This window comes from Phyllostomus hastatus, unplaced genomic scaffold, assembly GCF_019186645.2.
Source record: "Phyllostomus hastatus isolate PE091 unplaced genomic scaffold, TTU_PhHast_1.1 phas_contig_17, whole genome shotgun sequence".
Classification (NCBI taxonomy): Eukaryota; Metazoa; Chordata; class Mammalia; order Chiroptera; family Phyllostomidae; genus Phyllostomus; species Phyllostomus hastatus.
In genome coordinates, this window is record NW_025333664.1 from 8,781,452 (window position 1) to 8,807,556 (window position 26,105).

Sequence of the window (26,105 nt, forward strand, 5' to 3'; positions counted from 1 at the left end):
GAGGCAGTAAGTACACCACAAAAAGGGCACTTGTTTATTCTCAGTAAAAGAGCTGAAACAAGAAGGCAGAGCACTGCCTTATTCAACGAGCTGGGAACACACACCTTGGGTGACTTGAGTGTTTTGTTGTTCTGTGTGTGTCCACAAATGACCACAAAAGTGCCAGGAATAGCCCTGGCTGGTGTGGCTCAGTGGACTGAGTGCCAGCCTGTGAAGCAAAGGGTCGCTGGTTTGATTCCCAGTCAGGGCATATGCTTGGGTTGCAGGCCAGTTCCCCAGTAGGGGGGCACATGAGAGGCAACCACACACTGATGTTTTTCTCCCTCTCATTCTCCCTCCCCTTCCCCCTCTCTAAAAATAAATAAATAAAATCTTTTTTTAAAAAGTGCCGGGAATACTGGTTATGGGGTTATGTAAAAATTTTAGCAATAGGTGAATTCACAAACACGGAATCGGCGAACAGTGAGGGTTGACAGGATTTCCCTCACGGGGCTGTTATGCACTTGTCTAAGCATGTGTCAAAACTCAGGAGACATCACCCGGCACATTATGGTGTCACGGTATGGCTGAACCAAGGAAGCCCTTTCTGGGGAGCAAAACAGACAGGAAGTAAATGGTCACTGTGCTAGACGTGCAGGTGGGATGTTCCGAGGCAACAGAGCCACTTACTGACAATGTGGCCCGTGGTCTGGAAGGCCAGCTCCACGATGTTCCCATCGTGGTCCGCGGCGGCCTGGTGGAACACGGCGAAGATGTTCTTCCAGCCCGAGCGGATGTTGGCCGCCTGGGAGTTCACCATCTGGGCGATGCAGCGGATCACCATGTCCCGGATGGTCGGCGACCTGAGGAGGAAGGGGCCAGTGGGAAGACATATGAACACAGCTCATCACATGGAAGCAGCACTCCAAAATATCTCCCTAAAGCACACAGTAATCCACGTTCCATTAAAAAAAATTAGAGACGACATCTGACCAAAGCCTGGTCATGAACATGTCCTTTGGCTTGATTTCTGACTAAGAGGAGGAGCCGTGGACAACAGAGTCCCTGTGGGCAGCAGCCTCACGGGGTACTGACCGTAACCACCTGGCGGGGCAGGTCGCGGTGAGCGGTCACGCCCAGCAAGAGCTGTCCGTCGCTTCTGTGCATCCAGGTTCACACACCTTCGAACACACAATCCTGCTGACTGTCCTGCCATCCGACCCCTGCCTTGCTCTTTCCCACTGTCACGTAATGTTCCTTACGGCTCCTTCTTGATTTCACATGCATACGAGAAGGTACAAAACTATTATTCTCCAGAGCATTTGAGACTTGCTTCCTGGCAAACGTGGGCAGCTGGCCTCAAATAAACTTCTTCAGCGAATTAAAAAAATATTAGAGCCAATTAAGAAAAATACAAGAACCCCTGTGGCAGACAGCCAGTGGCCTACGCAGCAGCCACCCTTCCAGCTCTCTGGTGACAGAAATAACAGAAACTCTGATTTCACCCAGGCAGCAGCCTGCCCGCCTGCAGGAAATGGATCGCGGACGGCCCAAGACAACACGGCGACCTTGCACACGTGCCAGGTCTACGGAGCCCAGCCTCCCTTACGCTAAGGGACCCCCTGGCCTGCTCTAACTAGATGCCAGAGAGAAACTACAGGAGTGGGGAGGAGAAGTTTCTGGGAAGGTTTGTCTTAAAAGGAGTAGACACGGCAGGCTCTGCCCCTTTTCCTTTTATTTTGGTTCTGAACACTGCATGGCAGCTGGAGCTGGAGCTTCAGTCCTACAGTCAGAACACAACAGACTCGAGGATGAAACGTGACCCTGTGGACGGCCAAACAAAGCAATGGGAAGAACCTGGGTCCCTGGTGACAGTCTGGGCTATGAAACCAAAGATGGGGCTGCATGCTGCTGACTCAGTAGGTAAACAATACAGGGCCCTGTGGTTTTGGCCATTGTTGGTTGGCTTCTCTGGCCTAAAACATTTAGACTAATACATTCATAATTGTGCCACCCATGGATGACCATTCCGAAATTCGTAGTGTGTCTGTCTCCTCTTAGATGTTTGGGCAGAGATATACATGTACGGCAAGCACATTTACATGGATGGAAGTACACACACACACACACACACACACACACACTTACTTTTTGGCAGGGGTTGGAGGAGAAAGAAAAGGTTTATTGATCTAGAAGGCCCAGCTCGAGAAGATGAGAGAATTAATTCTCAAACCCATCTTCAGGGAGTCTGGAATTCAGGTGTTGGATGCAATATTTTAAATTTAAATAAAACACAAATGGAGATAGAAAAAATGGCCCATTTTCTGAAGCCACTTTGAGATTCAACATGGTGTCACCTGGGTATCTGTAACAGACTAGCACATATGTCTTGCAGCCTCCCGAGGCACATGCAATTACTGGGTGCCCTCTGTCACCTCACAGAGAGCAGGAAGCAAGGCCACATAAACCTACAGCTCCTACAGCACTGGCTCTGAGAGTCAGCACAGTGGCTTTTGGATTGCAGACTTCACCTGCTTGCAAATGTCATCTGGCTTAAAACAACATTCATGTTTGTCTGCTGGCCCCAGACTAAATGATAATAATAGAAAGGTCATTTAGAGAAGGTAAGGAGAAAGTCAAAGCAGTTAAAAATTAGCTAAAAATCCACAAAGCAAACCTGCCACCTGTGATACTGGGGGACAGATACAGACCTAGGTGACTTTGACAATGCGCCGAAACTCATGGTTGTTTTCCCACGGGGAAAAAGCAACCTACTGGCAAGAACTAAAAGTGTTTATTAAAATGGTTTTTATCTGATTGTTAACAGTAATATATGGGGACATTAGTAAACATTTTAGAAAATGTGAAAAAATAAAATGAAAGAAAAAAATTCCTTAATATGATGGTATAGTGTTGTATATGGGGAACTATATATCACTCTCTTTATCATACTTTGTTCGATTTTATAACTTGCCCTTTTCACTGAACTATTAAGCATCTCCCATGTTATAAACTTTGTGAGTGATTTTAACAGCTGCATAATATTCCATGCTGTGACAGTACCAACAGTGACTTCAACACTTGTGTATATTTAGGTGGTTTCTGGTTTTGTTTTGTTTCTTTTTAAATCCTCACCCAAGGACATTTTTTCATTGCTTTTAGAGCGAGAATGAGGGAGAAAGAGAAACACTGATGCAAGAGAAGCATCAATTGTTTGCCTCCCATATGCACCCGAACCGGGGACCAAACCTGCAACCTAGGTTCATGCCCTGACTGGGAATTGAACCAGGGACCTTTCAGTTACAGGTCAACCCTCTAACCAACTGAGCCACACTGGCCAGGGCTGGTTTCTGTTTATTTAAAAGCTATTTTGTGTGACTCACAAGATTATGTTTCAAATCAACTCCTTAGGAGATGGTTACAGAATTACTGAGTCAAGGGGCACAAAAATATTAAGATTCTTGATGTATGTATGTTGCCAAAATACCACTGAAAATGTCATAGGAAGTTACAGTTCCACCAACACGGTCTGAGAATGGCTGGCAACACGATTCTAAACATATTCTGGCCCTTTTCAAATGCTGCGGGACACCGGCAGGACAGGCAGGGAAGGCCTGGAGGTAGGAGACTAGGGGCTCTGGGGCCATCGGGGTGCCTGCCCGCCCGGCAGGCTGGAGCACGGTGCTCCGCTCCAGGAGGCCCCAGGCCCCTGCAGCTTTCTCAACAGTGTGCCAGGGGCAGGAGGGGGTGTTTCTGTGCAAATGCAAAAGTCAGGGGTGATGCCAGGCTCCGAGGGGCTTCATTTTAGTTCTCCTAAAATAAGCAATAAGGTAAAGGATACGGGCACCAAGAAAAGGAGAAGTATGTCAAGGAGAATTCTCTGCTGCCCTGTTTTGCTACCTCGAATGGCTCACACAGGCTCCAAGTGTTTAAGCCTATGAGCTTTCATTTTCTTTTTTACAGCAGTGATCCAAGCAGGTCTGATTCTACCCTTTTTAGGGGTGGGACCGACATAAAGGGTTACGCCTGAGAGTCCCCCCGCTGCACCAAAAACTTAGAGCTGTTCATTTCATTTGCTTCCACTAGGAGAGGAGGAAAAAATTACGTAGTTAGTAATTGTGGGGGGTCTTTTTAGGGGCCCAATGGGGAATTTGACCAAAGGTCTTTCAAAACAATGCACGTACCTGTTTTTCTTCATGATATGCTCAAAGGGCCTCAGAAAATCTTTCTGGAAACGGAAGTTGGCTAATTCTCCCTTCTCCAGAAACTTCATGGAGAGTTGCCTTAACGAGTCCACAGCAAAGATAGCCACGTCTTCGTTAGGGTTGCAGCCAACCTGAGCAGGAACAGGAAGGGAGGTCAAACAGGCAGAGTGCGACACCCGTGGACGTGGGGTTCTGACCTCGACAGTGGACGCCCTGCCTTTTAGACAGGTGCTCTGGGACACACACACACCTAAGGAGGAAACAAAAGGTATCTCCTGGCTGTGACCTGCACAATTTTGTTTTAAGGTTGATGATGAAAGATCAGTATTGCACATTTAATTAGAAGTGCTTTCAAAACGTGCCATGTAATTTGTTAAAAATTGTGGCAAAATACACCCATCACAAATTGTACCACATTAACCATTTTTAAGCCCACAGTTCAGTCGTGTTAAAGACATTCACACTGCTGTGCAACCAACTTCCAGAACGATTTTCATCTTGCAGAACTGAAACTCCACACCCGTTAAACAATCCCCCGTGTGCTGTTTAATCTTATCCAAATATACAAAAAAGGTCAAAAGACTTTAAAGCCTCTGTGAAGCCTTTCTACACGGCCCATATCTGTCACCTACAGCAAATGATTACAAATAAGTATCATCCTCAGAAAGTTCAGCTCTGGCTGGTGTGGCTCAGTGGACTGAGTAAGCACTGACTGGCCTGCGAGTCAAAGGGTCGCTGGTTCGATTCCCAGTTAGGACACATGCCTGGGTTGTGGGCCAGGTCCCCAGTGGGGAACATGTGAGAGGAAACCACACTTGAATGTTTCTCTCCCTTTCTCCTTCTCTTCCCTTTTCTCTAAAAATAAATAAATAAAATCATTAAAAAAACTGTTAAAAATTTTTCTAAAAAAAAAAAGGAAAAATCAGCAGAAATATTAAGGCTTCTCAATTTCTTTACAGTTGCACTTGTATGTGGTTTACCTCCTGTCGGGGACTGGGGTTATGGGTGTGTATTTGGTAGGTGTTTCTCAGACTGTCCCCTCAAGAAGGTGCCCCAAACGCAGAGCAAGGGAACGTTTGCCACCAGAACCCCTGACAAGGGGCAGGGACGCTGTGCGGGAGCTGCTCCAGGCGAGAAATTCCACTGACGGGGTCTGGCTGGAAAATGTTTGATTTTTAACAAGAATCACGATGCCGTATCATTTGTAATAAAACAATGAAGACCTCAATAGAAAAATGTTCACATGCATGGAATCACATTTGGCAGTTAGAAAGAATAAGCCCAGTCTTAAAAAAAAAGAAGGGAATTCTGTCACAGGCTCCAACACGGATGAGCCTTGCGGACATGGCTCTGGGCGAAAGCAGCCGGACACGCAAGAGCAAACGCCGCGTGATTCCACCTCTGCGAGGCGCCGGAGCCGTCCAGGTCATGCCGAGAGCAGAAGGGCGGTCTCCAGGGCCGGGGCGAGGGAAACGGGGAGTCCCTGTCTCACGGGTGCAGAGTCTCAGCTCTGCAGGATGAACAGTGCTCTGGAGATCTGTTTCACGGCAGTGTGTGTGCTCTTCACACTTCTGAACTCTGCATTTATAAATGGCTAGAATGAAAACTTTTGTTATGTTTTACCACAACTAACAAAACCCCAATGAATTCATATATGCTAGTGTAGTTAAGTCTTTAGGAGTCCTTGCTAAGAAATAAAATATGTGTAATATTATTTTTCAAAAAAGGCAGAACCAAGACAATGTTGTCTATATTTCTATGCATACCTACATGTGTATGTGTACAGAAAAACGTCTGGAAAGATACATGCCAAACTGCTAACAACAATTAGCTTTGGGGAGGGTCCTGTCGGGGGTGATGATGGTCCAAGATTTATTGGCTGTGATTTTTTTAAGGTGTTGATGTAATGTTCATGTAGTTAGAGACTAATACAAAGAATATTCCCCTCCTAAAAATCCAGAAGAATTCAGGAATCCCTGGTTCAGGAATACACGCCAGGCTCACTGTGCAGCGCTGCACACCCCAGAACACACGGGCGCCCCAGCTCAGAAGAAAAGAAACGTGACTGTTCAATGATGGCTAGCACCCGAGAGCCACACCCGTCCTGAGCCACCATTCCCTCAGACCCACGAGACTCTCGCGGGCTCCAGCTCCCCAAGGGAAGCAGGCATCCTTCTGAGGATGAGGTGGGAAGAGTAATGAGCCCAGAGCCCAGAGCGAGCAACTGAGTTTTCCACACTCTGTGCCTGACGGCCCGGATCAGACGGGGTGGGTGGACGTCTGCAAGGAAGCTGGCAACCACGAAGCGTCCGACTGCTGTCCGCCAGCCCCGGTCCCAGGCCTGCCCAGAGGTGACCCACAGACTGCCGAGGCCTGGCACGTACAGGGTCCTGGCAACCGAACTGCAGGTGGGAAAAGGAACCTGGACAAAGTGATGTCTCCCCCCCGCCAGCTCCCCAAAAAGAAGTCCCACTGAACATGAAATCTGGACTTTGAAGAGTTGGGAAATGTTCACCAAGACACTTCTGGACAGCCATGTCTGAAAGAAAAGGATGCCACCACGGTTAGCCAGAAGATCCGTGGAAGAAACGACAATGTCTGTGCTGGCTCAGCAGTCGCAGGCCTGGACACGAGGACAGGCACAAGGCACGCTAACGGAGACGGGGCACGTTTTCTTTCTCCAGCAAGTTCATGCCAATTATGTCGACTAGTCCGGCAAGAATTTATCTACCCAGAACAGTGGGGAAGACGGCTGCTGAGTGAGGTGACTTCAGATGACAGTGTGACCGTTCACTCAGCCACCAGTTGCTCTGGGTCATCTGCAAGCTCTTGTGGCTGTCCCCTCACTGAGGGTTCAGATGAGAGGTCACCTCCAGAGAGGCCTGACACACTGTATCACCGGGCCCTTTACCACCAGTTATTTTACCATAACATGTGGGTAAGCACCACGGGGGCAGGGAACTCACCTGCCCACTGCCTGGTACAAGGCACTCACGCAGTTTGTTAAAAGGTGGTGTGAGGTATTGAGACCTTACCTGGAGCTATTAGTAAGGACACAGAGTAAACAGAAGCTCTGATTAGCTGCTATACCAAGTCAGAAGCGAGACGACATCAGACGATGCCTCATTTCGGTGGGGACTGGGAGCCCGCTAGAAGCTGCCCGCGAGAGCCAACAGTGCCCAGCTCTGCCTCCACCTGCACGCAGTGGCATCGTGTCGCTAGCTTTACATCGGTGCTGGCGGGGTGTTCACACCACAGAAACCAGCAGATGCGACACATCACTTAACAGCACTCTGCGGCTTGCTCCGCAGCCGAATGGCAGATGGCTTCTTTTCACGATTTTCTTCTACTCGATGTGGAAAGAGTGATTCCCTTTTGGATGAATTATTTTCTACTAATACTATTTCTAAGCATCTGTATTATATAACACTATCTCCAGGCATGAGGAAATTTTTTTTGAAATTATGACATGTGTTTGGTAGGGAACAGTGTTATTAAGCTGTTACTTTCCCTTTTGAAGCAAATGACATCACAGATGCACACATACACATATGTAATACATATATATTCTTCTGATTTCTTTTTATTTGGTCAATACATGTGTGCACCTGTCTATGTGTATATAATGAAACCTGTGGAGAGAAAGTCAGATTTCCTCTCAGCAGTTGTCAATTTCAGAACACAGAAGTCTCTTGCTTATTTCTGATTTAAAAACAAGTATTAGTTGTCTCTACAAATGTTTCAGGAGAGTGGTGGCAATAAAAGTCAGAATGTAAGAAATAATGACATTTAATAGTGAAATTATATTGAACAATCTTTTCAGAAAGCACTTTAGAATTTCACAGTGCTTTCAAACACCAATATGTTTGTTGAATGACTATAAGACCTTTGGGCCCTTAGCTTACATCCTAGATATGGGATATTAAAGTTTTTGCAACACCACTGCTTTCTTAATTTATTCTCCATGAGTTCTATCAATGTGTACGTATGCTACCACTCCTGCCCAGCTGTCCTTGACTCCACAGAGAAAGTGAATGATAGGTACCTAAATTCTCAATCACTTTTTTTAAAGCCTGCCTGTCTATGGACATCGGTGGAGTGGTTTTGGAATTTTAAGGGTTACCTTGTTGAAGTGGTCTCCGATCACGTGCCATATCCGGGACCACTGCAGTCGGATCCGGTTCATGTTGTAGTACGAGATCTCCACAATCTTCTGCAGGCTGAACATGCGGGGGTGGTGGGGGGAAGCCAACTCATCCATGGACACGGCGCAAAGCCAGCGGACAAAGTCAACTGCAGGCCAGACCCAACGATACATGCAAGGCCTCGTTAGTGACGGCCAGGCAGTCACAACGTGAAGCTTCTGCAGTGGTCACAGGGGAGTCAAATACGTACCTATTGCGTTTCCATCCAGTCTCGTAGATCCAGTAAAAATTCTAGAGGGTAAATTTCAGACATCAAAAAATAAAAATTAGATTTGGAAGCCTAGTTTCAATTTCAAACACTGAGACAAGGGAGAAAGGAAACATGTCAGGGCTGGTGCCTCCACTTTAAAACAAGTGACGAGGCATCGGGGGTACAGAACCGGCCTACAAGCTGAGCTGAGAACAGAAACACCTACGCTGACAGAGAAAGTGACACCTCGGAAGGAGGGGGAGGGGTCAAAACATAATAGCACGTGATGTCACGACAGAGGGAGGGACAGAGTGAGAACCTCCAAAAAGCTGTTCTTCCGTGCGAGCAATAAAATAACTGGTGAGAAAACACCAAAGTCCACGCTTCCAGAACTTAGCTTTGGAATTACCAAAGGCTTGTAAAAATGTTTCATGTAAGAAAAACAGCTGGAACTCAGTAACACTGTGAACACTGTGGCATTTTAAACTTGACATAATTTGGTCATATTTGGTTGCGATTTTCTGGAAAAGGTTTTGAGGGCCAACTTCAGACGATTGTGAAAGCTCTCAGCAGTTGGGGATCACACGCACCACGCTGACCTTTCTCAGTCTGAGTGACCCGGACCTGACACCATTTACAGTCATCCAACATGTTAGGAGCCATTCACCTAGTGACTGCACAGAGAGAGCAGTGATTTTCAACCATCGCGTCACAAGAATTTTTAAACCATGCAATATCTGACTATTTGGTCAGAGGCACTGACCTCTTTTCCTTAGACTGTCAAATTAAAAAATAAAAACAGTCAACACAACAACAGCTGTCCCGTGTGAACGAATCAAAATTATATCTAGTTTTTTGTCATAACAGCAAAAAAATATATTTTTTGGTGTGTTGCAGAATTTTAGTAGTTTGTGTGTGCCATGAGATGAAAAAGGTTGAAAATTGCCCGGACTGGTATTTCTCAGTGGGTTGAGCATTGCCCTGCACATTGAAAGGTCACTGGTTGGATTCCCTATTAGGGCACATGCTTGGGTTGGGGGCCAGATCCCTGGTTGAGGGCGAGCAAGAGGCAACTGATCAATGATTCTCTTGAACAATGATGTTTTTCTCCCTTTCTCATTCCCTTTGCCTCTCTCTAAAAATAAATAAATAAAATTAAAAAGAAAAAAAAAGAAAGAAAACGGTTGAAAATCGATGACAGAGAGGACGCCAAGCCCCTGGGTAGTCCAGTTCCCTGGAGAACACAATCATTACCTGTCTACAGCCACGACCACACTCTGCGAGCTGGTCTCCCCAACCGACTCCTGGAAACTGGCCATCTGTCTCTTGTCCACTCCGCCACTCACCAGGTTACCTGAAACACAGCGCACAGTCAACAGTGCTTCCCAGACAGTCAGGTATTCAGAGCAAAGTACCCCGAGACATCGACATGCACACAAGAGACAGAAATGAGAATGGTCTGTAGGCGAAAAACCCTTCTTCTGATGACGGAATAAAACTGAACTGGGGTTTTGGCATTTAGCTTTTAAAATACATTGTTATGACAATTTCCCTGGCCTGTATCAACCATCTCCCTTTCTTGACAGACTTCTACATTTCTATAGTATTCAATGCCCACATTAAGGAAAACAAATCTGAATCAATGGACACAACCCAGAGCTCCTAGAAAACGTGATGGTTCACACCTGCTGAACGTTCAGCGTAACGTTCCAGGACATCACCCCAGTCACCCTCACACTCTCCCCAGAAAGTAGGTGCTACTACACGCCCCCACTTTCGTCGAGTCCAGGCCTCTAACCGTTACCCAGTACTGTTCCCACCACGCTGTGCACAACCCAGGAGCCTACTCTCTGCAATCAGACGGCCTGCGTTTGACACCTACCTCTGCCGCTTGCTTGCAGTGCGGCCTTGCTCTAGTCCACAGGTGGCAAACACAAGGCCTGCAGGCCGAATCCGGCCGGCACCTTGTGTCTACCCGGCGGCAGTGCTGAGCTCTCACTGACTGTTCAGGAGTAGTTAGTTAACATGTGTACAGCCCTAAAATTACATCCGGCCCTTTGACGGCAACCGCGAGGCCAATGTGACCCCCAGTGAAAATGAGCTTGACACCCCTGCTCTAGTCAGTTCAGCCCTGTACCTCACTTTCCTCACTTACAAAATGGGGATAATAGTCCCCATCTCACTGAGTTGTCACAAGGAGTAAATGAGTTAAAAATGTACAAACTGAGAGCTCGGAACGTGGCTGGGCACATCTGTCTGCCCACTTTGCTAATGGGCAGTATCATTGCAAGAGTCTCTCAATCCAGCAGAGCCAGGAATGATTCTACTTTTGTACGAATGCTGTTTAAAAAGCCATCCAAATGAACATGGAAGAGGCTGACACTACCCTCTAAAATCTGGAGATAAACATACCCATCCCTCTAACAGCTGTAGCCTTTCTAAGGTGGCTTCCCCCCTAGCTTTATGCACAGAGCAAAGTCATGCACCCTGCTGCTGCCGAGAAAACCGGCGTTCACTTGACAGTTCATCACAACTAGACTGCTGAAGCAGCACTTCCATTAATAACCGCACGCCCTCGGCTGGCACAGGAGGAGAACGGTTTACGCGACAGTCCTGATGAGACAGGAAGTGCTTCGTCCCAGCTAACCCGGGAGCCCCTGCCGGGCAGCCGTGGCTGGGGCCTGGCGTCTTACCGAGGCCGAGGCCCATGAACTCTTCTCCCGCCAACGTGTAGCCCTTCAGGCTTCCTTCTCTTTCACGCCCAGCCCCGGACAGGTAGCGTGTCTTCACACCAGTCCCTATGAGCTGGGCGAGCTCCAGCTGGCTGATGCATTTCAAGATCTAGTGAAAAGAAGGCATGAAGAAATGAGTTCCCATTTTATAGCCTGAAAAGGGCACCATGATCTTAAATTAGTCATTAGAGAGTTCTTTTAAACACACAGCTGCTCAGGGAAGAGTAAAATCTGAGTCTTAGGATGGTTTCCCTAGTCCCTGAGTGTGGGTATAGATGACAGTCTTCACTTAAAAAAGTCCCCCAAAACCTATTAAGAAGGGAGAGAGAAAATAAGCAAAAGAAAAGCTGGCACAATGGAGTCACATGATATCAATGTTTAATTATGCAAATTTAGTAAGTGCTCAAGACAGAAAGGAAAGATACTTGACTAGAGAAGGAGACTCCACCTACCATGCCACTCAGAGTGCGCCAGCTAACCTGACTCAGCCACCTCCACCTCCCTTCCCCCCTGCATAGCGCACTAGCCTGTCTGCAGTTCCTTTAACCTGATGTATCTGGTCCTGCCCCAGGGCCTTTACGCTTGCTGTTCCTTATGCCTTTCCCCATGGCTCACTCCTTCCGACTCCCAGCTCAGGAATGTGTCCCTCAGAGAGACCCGCTCTGACCACTCCGAGACCACACACCCTCCCCTGGTCACACATTTTGGTATTATGCCAAGTAATTATTTGTTCTCTGTCTTTAGTGCCACCAGGACATTACCTCCTTGCTCACTACTGGCTCCCCAGCACTTAACACAGTGGGCAGCTACTGCCTGGTCACCTGAGTGGAGGAGCACGTGCCCTAGAAGGAGTGTGCAGTGGGAGGCAAGGCGGCCTCACAGCCCTGGGGGTGGTCCGCCGTGAGCACACACTCCTGCACACAAGCTCTCTCTCACTGGGCGCTGGCCCGAGGACGCAGAAGCTGGTCTCCACTTCTGCTGGAGGCAAAACCAGCTGCAGGAAACCCACTGAGAGACGGCACACGGATGTCTGGGCGAAGCCTTCCCAGGCAGTTTTCAGGGGACCCCTGACTAAAGCTGGGTTTTGCCGTTCGTGCTGATCTGCAATCCAGTCCCAGACTATGGGACTCGACCATCCACTGAGCACCACTGAGTATCTCATAGACTGCCTTCCTCTTGACTGAGAAAAGTACTTCATTTTTACAAAAAAAAAGCCATCCCCTGATTGGCCCACACAGTATGCTATTTAATTATCACTAGTAAACTATTAATACCCTTCCTTTTCCAGAAGCTGGGGGTACGCCTACCTCGAGGTCAGCAATACAAGGCCAAAAACGTACTGGTTCCACCCTGATTTCTCAAGGTTTCTGACCGTCAAACAGGTGGCTGACTCACGTGCAGTGTCTCCGGGCCCTGCTGTACACGTGGTACCCAGCAGGAACCCCACACACATCATACCTCTCAGGCTAAAGAAGTTTGAGGAGAGAAAGCAGCTGTTCGTTGAGTCACTAGGTATTGTAACTCCTCAGAAGAAGTTATTTCTTTAAAAAAGAACCCAACTAACGGTCATTACCAAGGCTTTTAGAATGCAGTTTCTCATTTGCCATGGACATGACCACAAAAATATTTTTCCACTAGGTTTTTTCCTGCTATATTGCTAGCATTCAGTCTATTGGGAACATTTTATAAATTAAAAAAATAAAAGCTCCCAATTCCATAAAAATAACAACGTCCCTCCTCCACCTTTTCTAACATGGAATGCTCCGGGGTTGTGACAGAGGAAGGAGAGGCTGGGTGCGCAGGGACCAAGGTCCAGCCATGAGGACCATGCTGACAGCTGACAACTACTGAGCCCGGGGCACCTGCCACACCTAGCCCGAAGCCCTTCCCTGCCAGGTAACTCCTCTCACGCTCACAGCAACCCCGTGAGCCACAGAGAGAGAACGGTGCAGCCCACAGGCTACGTAACCTGCCCATCCCCGCAGGCAGGAGCAGTGGATCCGAGACCAGACCCCGGGGGTCTGGCTCCAGGCCTTTCCACGCCACCACCCAATCCTGGTGCAGGAGGGGGACATGGGGCTGACAGCAGTTTTCGTTTTTGGCATCACAGTCCCCACCGTTCTCAATACCCTCACCTCTACTCCTCAGTTTTCTTCCTACAACAAAAAGGAATACATGTAGATACATGGTAGAGGTTACACACCCAATTTAAGGAAAAATCACCTCCATAATCCTATCCCTCAGGATGCTAACACTTCTGTTTATCCTCTCAAACCCCACTCTGTGTGTGTTTGGCACACAAGGGATGATGCCTCGCAAAGTGTTACTATGACTTGTTATTTAATATGTTGTGGCCATATTTCCCCAGTGTTAGTTTTTAATAACACCTTTATCTTTCTTCTCTAACGTCTCTTTTAACCCACAGGTCCTTCCCCTTCATCTACTATTTTTCTTGCAATTTATGTGCAGGAGGACCTGGTCGTTTGCCGAGGGCCTGCCATACCCTCACTTGCAGACCGCACTCTCACGGTCACCATCACGGTGTTCCTCTGTCCCCCGGGCTTCTTGAAAACAGGCAGCAGAGGCTTGAACGGACTCGGGTTTGGCTTTGGGGCCAACAGGACCCGGGAGCACACGATGTCTGGCTGTCTCTCCTGTCAGCAACATCACTTTAAGTGGCCACGCACCATTCTAAAGAATGGGGTACCACACTTTTTTTTTTAAAAGGAGCAATCTCTTATTGTTGAAACATCTAGGCTGTTTCTAATCCAATCTTTTCCCCAGAACAACTAAAATTCCAATGACCTTTCCAATACATGTTTGTACAGGTTAAGTCTTGCCCTGGGTGAGAGAATGTCATGATATTGTTGAATTAAAAAATGTGAACCTGCCCTGGCTGGTGTGGCTCAGTGGATGGAGCACCAGCTTGGGGACCGAGGGGTTGCAGGTTCAATTCCCAGTCAGGGCACATGCCTGGATTGTGGGCCAGGTCCCCAGTGGGGGGTGTGCAAGAGGTAACTACACACTGATGTTTCTCTCCTTCTTTCTCCCTCCTTTCCCCCTCTCTATAAATAAATAAATAAATAAATACTCTTAAAAAAAAAGTGAACCCACTGGCAGTTTGCCCCATGGCTCAATGTAAATGCCGACCATCTCTTTTAAGAGATAATCAGGAGAGAAGTCAGGCCCCTAGCTCCGTCCTGAATCTGCTCGCTGACTGTAAGAGCTCCCAGGAGGTGCATAAGGGCTTGGGGAAGCAGTGCCGTTGTGGAAGGAAAGTTGTCACAACGCAAGTGCATTCCGTGAGGACGATGGCCACTGGTGAGGTGGCACCTGTGAATGCATTTCCCCTGGCTTTCACATACATGAGGTGTTTTGGGGTGAGAGAGTTGAAGTTACACTTGACTTCAAGAAAAATGAAAGTGGCCAAAGAGAGACACTGGATAAAAGGAACGTGGGGTCAGCCCGACCAAGACAAGGTCACCGCCAGGCTCTCTGAGATGCGCACCTCGTGCCAGGAATTCCCTAGGTAGTTGCCGTCAGTGTGAGCCACTGTGATAAGCGTCTTTATGGTGTCGATGTTCTTCTGCTTCATTTCTGTGATGCTGGAGCTGGCCGTCAGCAGGGAGAAGCGAGCAAGAGCCTGAACGTAGGCGTCCCGTTCCAGCTGTAAGGGAAGCCGAGGAGAGAACACTGAGATCCTACCCACGGCACGACCGTCTTCACATGGATGGGGCTGGGGCACCCGGCTTCTCTGACACCTTCTGCACACACACACCGACAGGCTTCACGCGCAGTAACATGCCAGTCACTCCACGCTGCTGCCCTCCTGCTACCGGAACATCCCACTGGGGCTGCGGCGCACTGCGTGTTTGAGAACTGGCCCCCTCCTTTCCAAGTGACCTCAACCTTGTGTTCCTGCCCACCCCCTCGGGAGGGAGCAGAGGAGGAATCTGTTGAATGCTAAGACTGTCACATAGATTCTGGCATCTGTAACAATCCTGCAAAGTAAGTTGACTCTTTCAGGTTTGCAAATGAGGAAACACAAGGTGTCTTAGACGGAAGGACACCTGGCCAATGGCACGTGGCTAGGGAAAGAGCAGAGCTGGGCACTGAGACCCAGTGTCTGACAGCAAAGCCCATGGTCTCAGGACCAAAGAAAATGTCCGACTGTAAAATAAATGGCAAGAGAAGACTGAGTTTTTCAAAATAAATGGGTGCAAATTCTCACCAACTTAGAAAATAAATAGGATCAACAATGTCCTGATTTTAAAACAGTTTGAGAACTGTATTTTATTTGCTAGAATTTTCCAAGATTCAAAAAGTTGACATTTTCATTTTTCATTGAACCACTTACTTCCCCTAAACAAGATTTGGAAATGAGGGAAAATATATAATAAAAACTCATTTTAAAAGAAAAAGTAATGTTTCAAGCATTAGGGCAGCCAAGTTACGTAGATCAAATCCAATCTAGCCTGAACTTTCAAAAAAGGGTTTTCAACCTTAAAACCTTTGAAATAAAGTTTTAACCCAAACCTCCTTTTTTTTTCCCTAATGAGGCAGTTGCCAGCACAAGTCTGTGGGCTGCTACTCAATGGGCACGAGGAAGGAGCTGGCTGAGACTCTCTTGGCTAATTGGAAATGCCTGATAGTTTCTAGGCTCTGCCAGATCTCAGAGAACACAGCCCACCAGCATCTCCGGAACTCTGCTGACTCACACCCACCTGCATCCCGAAGATGCAGGCGATCCGGATCGCGCACCGGATGCCCTCCAAGCACAGCGAGGCCACTTCGGTGTCGTCACAGTTCTGCAGTCCGATGCTGTAGGCGGCCAGCAGTGGTGTCCACACCAGCTACCAAGGAAGGAAGGTTTGTTATGTCAGAATGTCAGGAGAAAGAGCACTTACAAGCCACACTGCTAGTTATGAGCACAGCCAGGATGCCAAGTTCACGCTATTTTTATTTCAATCTATTCCAGTCACTCCCATAAAACAGTTCCTCCCAAGCTGTGGCCAGAGCTATCACTACAGAGATGCCATACACTACATGCACAGTTCCGAAGGAAGGAAGGCAAACCTGGGGCCAGTGAGCCACCGCTATGCGTCCCCGGGTGCACGGCAGACACCGCTGACCAATCAGAGACCCCACCGTGCGGCAGGCAGCCATCACCGACCAGAGGTTGGCGTGCAAAATAAAGCCTATGAGCAACTTGTCTTCCGTAAAGTTAGTTCACTAAAAGACTCCTAATTATTTCGATTTTACTTTTCCTCCAGTTTTCTTGTGAACTCCATAAAAAGGAATGCTCACAAAAATCTAGACTCAATCAATCAACAGGACACAGACAGCTATAAAAACATCTTCAGAGAAAAATGAATGTTATGTGTACAGAATGTGTGTTTTTTCTAGGCATTTTAAAAACAGAGAGGCCCCGGGATATGGTCTCTTACTTCCACCTACTCTCAACGGCTAAACTCACCCTGAGGTCACACTGAAACTGTCTCTTCTGCCTGAACAATTACTTGTTTAAAGTTTGATTTATTGATTAGAGAGAGGAACATACATTTATTGTTCTGCTTACTTGTGCACTCACCGGTTGATTCTTGTATGTGCCCTGATGGGGGATCAAATCTGCAACCCTGGTGTATTGGGACAACACTCTAACCAACTGAGCTACCCGGCCAGGGCCTGGTAGGGGTAATTTTTTATTCATTCAATCCTCCACCATCCCCGTATTTGTCTCCATTTTACAGATGATGAACAGAGAGACGGTGAGTCACTGACCGAGGTCACAGAGCTGCCACGTGGCAAAGGCAGGGTTCCAACCCAGACGTGCTGACTACAGCGTTCACGCTTCTGGCCGGGGCGGTGCCGGTGCATCCCCAGCACCATCAAAGGCCTTCTGGGCAGGATTCGCCTTAGCCACTATTCAGAAAGCAACCCCCAAACTCGGCCTTTCCTCTCCTCAATCTCTTCATCATTATAAACCTGCTGGTTAGCTTCCAGCTGGTTAACTCCAGAACCGGGGTTAGCCATGTCCTAGCTCCTCGGGATACTCACTTTGAACATCGGCCGAACGTGGTCCAAGTGAGTGGCACTCGTGAATGGGGCTTTGGCGTGGCTCACAGCCTCCATCAGAGCTTTGGCTGTTTTAGCCATTTGCTCCATCTCCAAATTGTACAGTAGCCGCCGCTGCTTTTCACTAGCTACACCTACAGAGAAACAAGAGATAAACAGCAGCTGATGCTCACGGGGTGCTTGCTGAGTACCAGGCACTGACTGAACAGATCTGCAATAATGAACTCACAGATCCTCCCAACCACCTCTTGAGTCTATTAGAAATACTATTACCATTTTACTGATGGGAAAATGAGGCACAGAGAGGTTAAGTAACTTATCCAGGGTCACACTGCTAATAAGCAGTAGAGCTGGGACCTGAGTGGTTCTAAAACCTAAACTCAAAACCACTACCCTCTGCTGCCTCTCAAACAAAGAAATGGATGGCTTCACAGGGGTCTTAACTAACAGGATTCTAATCATGTTGGCACAATCGTCACTGGCATTAAAGCACAGTTTTAAGAAACATTTCTGGGGAGGAATTCAGATTATTTATTTTAAATTCTCTCTTGTAACTAATCACAAACATAGCGAGAAAATGGTGATATGAGAGAACCAACATAATTGTAATAATTAATTTATACACATTTCTTTTTAAAAAGAATCCTCACCTGATGATATGTTATTTAATTTGAGAGAGAGAGAGGGGAAGGGTGGGGAGAGAGAGGGAAAGAGAGAAACATCGATGTGAAACATTGATCAGTTGCTTCCCATACACACCCCCACCAGGGATTGGAACTGCAACCTAGGTATGTGCCCTGACTGGGAATCAAACCCACAACCTCTTGGTGTACAATATGACATTTCAGTTAATTGAGTCACCCAGCCAGGGCTTAATCACATTTCTTATTCAGATCTCTAGATAGGCAAAAGAAATTCATCATCAGAGAGCTTAATTGTGCATTCTGACACACCCAGAAATTGTAGTGAATAGAAATAATTTGCCATTAGACCTTACTCTGCTTAGTAGATTTGGCTGCGATCGTGTGTTCTTTTGTTTCTTTCATTGCAATCTTCTTGCCTTCTATCTCTTCATAGATGCTGGAGAGATATTCTTCTGGCAGATCTTTACTATCATTGATGCCCCGATTCATTTTAATATACTGTTCTTTTGTCATTTTATTTTTTACCTATAATTTTAAACAATCGCATTTAGAAAACAGCCAGTGGCCCAAATAAGGCTACTTACGCAGCTGCCACAATATACAAGTCATTAACATGTTTTACCTGAGGGCTGTGCAAGTCTGTAGTTAGCATAATAATCGAATATGCGAGGACGTACGCAGTGTCGGCACTAGCAAACAGAGTTTGCCTGGAAGAAAAGATTCCAGATGTCAGAACGAGCACGGGGAGGCGGCCGGGACGGTCCCGTGCTGACGGGGGGACACACTTCGCTAAAAGCAGCCCGGCTGCTCCACGTGGTGCCAAATGAGCCAAGAGTTTCCCTACGTCCATCATCACCGACTGATAATTAACCACCCAGGATGCAGAGAAAGCAAATTCAGAATGTGTGCCAGCTTTAGCCTTCCTCGACTAAAGCAGTTTCCAGCCAGTTTGGTAAGATCTCCGAGTAGCCTCGAGGGACAGGGTCTGGGGTGAAGCAAGCGAGGTGCCCCCACTCTGGGTGTCGACCCTGCAGTGCAAGACCCCGAGAGGGAGGCCCCCTCATGTGCACCATTAGTGCCTCCCTCAGGCACCCATGCCATGCTACCCATCCACTTCGTGCTACGCACTGCGTGGAAAGCCGGCTAAAACTGCTATCCAGTTATCAGCTACTAACAGTTTACATTACCCACTGTAATATTTTAACAGTAGAAATACAAAGTAAATATTTATATATCCTAAACAATATGCTGGTGAAATCTGACTATTTTTGTCTTAGGCAAGAAAAAAAAAGACAAAAACTGTTGGATACACAGCTTCATAATAAGTGAGGCTAAAGCTAGAAAAACTGGTCTGTCCAAACTGTCCCCAATAAGAAGGGGAGAAATTCTGAAGAACACACAAAAGGCCAGCATTCCTATGTGAAATTTAATTGGGTCACATACTTGAATGTAGTGACTGAGGGAGACAGACCAAGGCCTCCAGGTGCACACAGGAGACACAGGCAGACGTCAGAGGTATGACAGGTTTGGTTCCAGACCACCATGATAAAGCCAATATTGCAACAAAGCAAGTCACACAAATTTTTTGGCTTCCAAGTGCACACGGAAGTTATGTTTTCACAATAGTAGTCTATTAAAGTGCAGAATAGCATTGTGTCTAAAAAAATGTATGTGTTTTAACTTAAATTACTTCATTGCTAAAAATCCTAGTCATCGTCTGAGACTTCAGCAAACTGGAGTCTTTTTGCCGGTGGAGGGTCTTGCCTAGATACCGGTGGCTGCTGACTGGTCAGCCTGGTGGCTGCTGACAGCGGGGGTGGCCTGTGGCGAGTTCTTCGCTGGCTGCCTGGCACAGAGGCCTGGCTTTCAGCCTGTCTCAGCCTTTGACGTGGCTGTCCTCACTGAGTGAGAGATACGGGACTCTCCTTTCTTTAAATCTTCATTGTTTAACATATTTTATTGATTATGCTATCGAGAGAGAGAAGTGACTCTCCTTTTTACTTGAAAACTTAAGAGGCCACTATAGGATTCTTTACTAGCCTAACTTCAATACGGTCTTGTCTCAGGGGCAGGGAGGCCCAAGGAGAGGCAGAGGGACAAGGCAACGGCCAGCTGTTAGAGCAGGCAGCACACACGCCATTTATTAAGTCCCCCATCTTATTTGGATGTGGCTGTGGTTCCCCAAAACAATGATAGCAACATCAAAGGTCACTCACGGATCACAGACCACGGTAACAAATATACCAATAATGAAGAAGTCTGAGATACTGCAGACTACCAAAATGTGACAGGGAGGCACAAGCAAGCAAATGCTTTTGGAAAAACGGCGCTGACAGACTTGCTTGTGCAGGGTGGCCCCAAGTCTTTAATCTGCAAAAAACACAGTACCTGTGAAGTGCAATCAACAAGGTATGCCTGTGTGTTTAAAGTAAACAACATCTAATTATGTCTTCACGGCGGACTCGAGCATCATCCATTTGGTTAAAATGACCAGATGCTGCCTTTGCTGGCTACGCCGTCTCTTTGCTGTACACTTGGAGGACTGGGAGTAATTAATATGAAAACCAAATTGACTATGGAAATAAAACTGTTACCAAAATGTTTCTACTGAACAATTCCACATCATATTCTCAGTATAGCCAGACATTGTTAACTTCACATTCAGCAGGAAGAAGTGTGAGCTTCGAGTTAGGAAAACCCATACATGATCCTGGCTCTGCTGCTTACCAGCTGATTGATTCTGGAGAGTTGCTCAATGTTCCAGGGCCTGTTTCCTCGTCTGTGAAATGGGGACACTACTCCCAGGCTTACCGTGAGTTCAATGTAATGCATGTAAGACGCGGGCCTGGCTGACACATAGGGGGCTTTTAATAAAAGTCAGCTCTCTTTTCAATTTCGCTCCTACAAAAACACGGCCTACCTATGAAAAAGGTCCCCATGTGGAATCAGGTACTTAGATGGGTTTTATCAGTTACATAGCCATTTTTGTAACCTGCTCATCGGTATGTAATTAAGAAAAACTAAAACCCTTGAGATCTACCCCAGTTACTAAGTCAGGGAGTTGTTTCTGATTAGGGAAGAGGTGCCCAAGTGCCTCCTCTCAGCCCCTGAAACCGCCCTCCGACCATCACTACTAGCGCGGGCTCCAGGTGGGAGCTCGGGCAAGTCACTTAGCCTCTCGGGTCCTCAGCCTCGCTGTCTGCAGAGGGAGACGCAAACAGCTGCTCTGCGGTCTCACACGGGATGATCCCTCAGCACCGTGTCTGGCACGTGGTGAACAGAAGCTTCACTTGCTTGGCAAAGGTTTAGCAATATCACACTCAACCCCCAACCTATCCAAGGTTAGTGTTCTGATACAGGGAAAACACGTGTGGAAAAGATTTAAACACAACGCTCACCCCTGGTTGCACTCTATGTATCTCGCAGCAAACTTCTCCATTAACCGATCAATCTTCTGGGCCTCCCCGGGAAGGCGGAAACCTTCTAGAAAGGCCCGAAGGGCTGAGACAAACTCCTTTTCACAGAAGTCAAGTTGGTCCACATAGGCATACATCACCTCCTTGTTGAACTTGGTGCTGTCTCCCAGAAAATCACCTACTTGGGTCTGAAACATACGTATTCACTTACGTCTAGAAATTGTCAAATATGAACGCAGAAGGAAAGACACTTCAGTCAAAGGGGGGGGGGGCAGAATGCCCAGCTCTGGACACCCAGAACAGACTATACTGCTAGAGAAGCTAGGTGACCCCTGAGCCTGTCCATCCCCCAACCATTCCAGGTCATTCTGTACTGCCACAGCAGAGGAGGAGAAGGCACAAGAGACTTAACAATGGAAGAAAGATGGGACACACTCCGGAGAGAGATCAGTGGCAGACGGGCAGCTAGAACAGTTCCTAGCACTGAAGGCACACTTCTAGCTCTGCAACTGTCCCACCAAGTACACAACCACTTGTCAGAGGCTAGTTCATCTCCTTCAAAGAGCTTTTTGCATCGCTGGCCAAAGGGATGAGTAGGACTGCTGGAAGCAGGGGCGTGCACCCAGGTCAGACAATCTCTAGGTAAAAGCTGGTCTGATTTCAGAGTCACTTGAGAGAACCCACGTGCAAGTGCTCAACTCCCAGGCTTACAGAATCTAGACGCTCCTCCTGGTGCAGGAACTGGGCAATCTCTTCAACTGATGTTCCCAGCATGCCCTGCTCCTGGAGAAACTGGATCCCTCTCTTGGGTTTCTTGTTGAACCTGTTTTAAGATAAGATGGGACACGGATGGCTCATTTCAAAATCTAAAGGACAGAAATAACTAGCATTTGAGGCAGGTTACAATAACACCACAAACGAGTCATCACGTATCAGCTAAGAAGGTCCTGCGTGTCCTGGCAGCTTTTCTGAGTTCCACCTTCGACTTCTGACCTAGCTGTACAGCCGAGTCTGCTGGTGCTCACCCAGTACCCATTCTCCCCTTCTCCAACACCACTAGCACCCTAGAGGTTTAGCTGGGTACATGACTCCCTAGAATAAAAACTATGTTTCCGCCCTGGCTGGCGTAGCTCAGTGGATTGAGCACGGGCTGCAAACCAAAGCACTGCAGGTTCGATTCCCAGTCAGGGCACATTCCTGGGTTGCAGGCCACGGCCCCCAGCAACCACACATTGATGTTTCTCTCTCTCTCTCCCCCGCTCCCTTCCCTCTCTCAAAATAAAATAAATAAAATCTTAAAAAAAACCCCAAAACACAAAAACTACGTTTCCCTGCTTCCCTTAAACCAAGTACAGCCACGTGATATAGTTCTAGCCAGGGAGGATATGGGCAGAAGCAGCATGCATACTTCCAAGAAGGCTTCTTAAAGCAGACTTGGCTGGGAGGTATACTCTTTTTGCCCTTCCCCCCTTCTTCCCCGGAATACGCGTGTGATGGATAAAAACACCTGGAAGTGTTCAAAGGACTGAAACACATCATGTGACTCGGGGGTATCGGCAGGAGATGAGGTCAGCGAGCCATGAGGCCAGTGAGAGGGCCAGAGGCTGGGGCGGGCTGTGATGAGAGAAGGGGGTGCCTGGAATGACTTCAGGCAGGGGAGTGGTAAGACTTAAGTGTTCAAGATTACTTCTGAGAGATGCAGGCTGAGAGGAAATGAAGAAATCAACACTTCAATCATTCAAAAGTTGGACAGGATATGAGATTGTGTGCATATGCGTTTTTGTCTGTAAAAGACTAGAAAGAAAACACATTAAGATTTACCAGTAGTTATAATGATAATGGGGTGGTTATATGGGAGAATGTTCTTATTTTTCAAAGACGCAGGGCCGAAGTATTATGATGGCTGCAATTTACTTTCAGATGGTTCAGGAAAACACACACACACACACACACACACACACACACACAATATAATGTGGCAAATGTCAATTCTCCTGTATGTTGAAATTTTTCATAATATATAGTTGGGAAAAATGTTACCAACCGTGATTTTTTTCTAGGTAGTAATTTTATGAGCAATTTGAACATTTTCATTTTATGCTTTTCTGTATTTTCTAAAGCAGTTTTTTTCACGATGGAAAAAATAAAAAGACCGGGCATCGACTGCACAAAGCCACTGAGTTTCTCTCTCACTCACTCTGCTGGCTCAATCAGGCTCAGCTGCAAGTGCCAGCACCGGCCTTCTGTGAAAGGCATTTCCCCCTGGGGAGCCAGCCCCAGGTCCCCAGCGACGTGGCTTCACCAGAGGCCCCGAGAGATTCAGCTGGAGCAGCGCCCACACTCACAGCTCAATGCCGTGTTCAATGATCTCTTTCTGTTGCTTGATGACCTCAAACTGCTCGGGATCATCCTGGACAGTCGTCTGGGTCCCTGAGGACACCGTGGACTCCATGGACGTCACGCTGCTCCGTCTCGCCATGTCGAGGCCTTTCCCATCCCCCATATCCGGATCTGTGGGCCTCTCCTGACCTGCAATGACGGAAAAGAAAAGAAAACCGTCAGCAGATGGGGCCCAGACACGGCTGAGCTCAGGCCTGGCTCTGCAATGCCCCTTTCCAGACCTGTAACAATAACCTTGGTACTGTAAAGATCACAAGCATGCAACTTTGATTTCACTCTAACACTTTACTTAGAAACTTACCTTTCTGTGGTACTTGAGAAACTAATTCTGAAATTCCCATGAAAGTATAAAGTGCAAAAACAATCCAGACACTTGCACTGGTGCAAGAACAGACAAACCAGTAGAACAGAACGGAAAATTCAGAAACAGACATGCGCACAGAGGGGAGTATGGTATGTTGTAGGTGGGGCGCCAAATCAGTGAGGGAGGGACTGCTAAAAAACACTGGAACAACTGGTTCTTCATTTGCAAAAATGAAGTCAGAGCACAATTCATACATTTCCTCCCCCAAATTCCAGATGGGTCAAAAAGCAGGCCCTTTAAAACACTACAGGTATTTAGCAAACTAAAATGTTCTGGCTAACTCTAAGACAAATACACAAAGACAACTTTCCCCAACAGCCACAGTAGCCTGCTGTCAATGGAGGTGGCAGTGGCAGTAACGCTTCTCACCGAGGCTGGTCTGGTGGTTGGGATTCACATACAGGTCTTTGCTCCACTCCACCATGCACTTGAGAATGGACACGAGGCACTCCAGGCCTTTCTTCCTCAGACTGAGCTCCTAAAGGACAGGAGTGACAAGGCTCAGAGACTGAACAGGTAAATGAAGTGCAGACATCCACAGGGCTCTCGGGGAATCCTACAAGGATACCAGATAATCACTGACATGCAGTGCTACTCAAAGGAAAGTTAACAGGTGACATAACTATTAAGGGCTCATTGCAAAACCCCAGAAAATCTCTATGGGCATTCATTACAAACTTCCTATCAGCAAAAATACAGGATGTGTGCTTTCTTAAAACGAAGTGTTATCTGAATTTCTAAAAGGAAGTTCTCACTCATTGCTTGTGTAATTTGAAAAAATACTTAAAATACTTTCCTTTTTTTTTTTTTTTCATTAAATAACAGTGACCTCCAAAAAAGACAAAAGAATCTTACTCAACAAATGAGTGACTCTGGACACATTCTTACCCCCCAAACACATCCAAATGTACCCCATTTTAAGGCTCACTCTTCATTAAAAACACTGATTTTTTAACAGATAGTATTTCTTAAATAAAAAATTAAAGGTGAATTGCATACAATCTATTTTAGGCTCACAGCAGCATCTAGGGTGGCACAGGTCTCCCTGTAAATCTGATGAGAGTACGAACCTCCTTCCAGGAACAACGCCCAGGCCCCAAAAGTCTACACATAATTCTGGGCGGCCCACAGACCTTCGGACCAGTCCATGAGGACTCTACTCCTTGTAGGCACACCAGTGAGAGGCCTGAGATCCTGCTGCCGCAAGGTTTCTGGGAAGGTGACTGAAAGTGACCTTGCCCCTACAGATCTCAGCTCAAACGCCACCTTCTGGGGTGTAGAAGACTACACCAATGACATCATTGAGGATAACACTCCCCCCACCGACCCCCCCACCCTGCACTGCTTCGCTACCTTCTCCGCTTTATCCCTGCAGTTTACTCCTTCCCTGCCCGCTCAGAACTGTCACGACGGCAGCAACTGTGCGCCAGCACACACGTCCGTCTGCTTTGTACCCTGGCCCCAGCGAATGTTCATCAAAATGAACCGCAAACAAAAACGAGAGCTCCTGGAGTTTCTACCTGAAGAGGGGTCATTCCCAGCTCATGTCCACTTCTTCCCTGAGCGATTTTGGATAAATCATTTACGAGGCGTTCGAAAATGTTAGCAGCATTTAAATCACAGTCGTAGTTGACATAAATATCTACAACACACTGGGCATCTTGGAAAATAACAGACAGATATTAGAAATTCTGATTGAACACAAATAGCAGTTCTGTTTTTTTATTAAACAGGATTCCTTTTTCAAACATTTTCCCCAGTGAATAACCAACTCAGGGGGACACGCCTTACACAGGAAATGTGTGTCGTAAGTACCAGGGAGGCAGGATGCCCTCTCTCTAGGCCTTGGCACTAACTGAAATCTCAGGCAGGTCACTCTGCCTTCTCCAAGATCA

The 26,105-nt window shown here is 47.1% G+C and overlaps 1 protein-coding gene and 1 non-coding gene across 2 annotated transcripts in view; one reads left to right on the forward strand and one right to left on the reverse strand.

The window, feature by feature from the left end:
- The window catches only part of ARFGEF2 (ADP ribosylation factor guanine nucleotide exchange factor 2), an 86,270-nt gene that overhangs the window by 25,362 nt on the left and 34,803 nt on the right, over positions 1-26,105 (reverse strand). The window contains exons 12-27 of the mRNA XM_045832694.1: positions 25,731-25,870; positions 24,580-24,688; positions 23,792-23,975; positions 22,158-22,269; positions 21,429-21,634; positions 18,653-18,737; positions 18,384-18,555; positions 17,369-17,520; positions 16,036-16,164; positions 14,820-14,978; positions 11,273-11,420; positions 9,834-9,933; positions 8,580-8,620; positions 8,308-8,477; positions 4,164-4,315; positions 670-842 (exon numbers count right to left, since the gene is read on the reverse strand). Of these exons, the coding sequence (XP_045688650.1) occupies positions 670-842; positions 4,164-4,315; positions 8,308-8,477; positions 8,580-8,620; positions 9,834-9,933; positions 11,273-11,420; positions 14,820-14,978; positions 16,036-16,164; positions 17,369-17,520; positions 18,384-18,555; positions 18,653-18,737; positions 21,429-21,634; positions 22,158-22,269; positions 23,792-23,975; positions 24,580-24,688; positions 25,731-25,870 (2,232 nt within the window). The remainder of the gene's footprint in view (positions 1-669; positions 843-4,163; positions 4,316-8,307; positions 8,478-8,579; positions 8,621-9,833; positions 9,934-11,272; positions 11,421-14,819; positions 14,979-16,035; positions 16,165-17,368; positions 17,521-18,383; positions 18,556-18,652; positions 18,738-21,428; positions 21,635-22,157; positions 22,270-23,791; positions 23,976-24,579; positions 24,689-25,730; positions 25,871-26,105) is intronic.
- LOC123815407 lies at positions 12,875-12,995 on the forward strand. Its single transcript, XR_006785074.1, has one exon. It is a non-coding gene; the product is annotated as a small nucleolar RNA SNORA32 (small nucleolar RNA).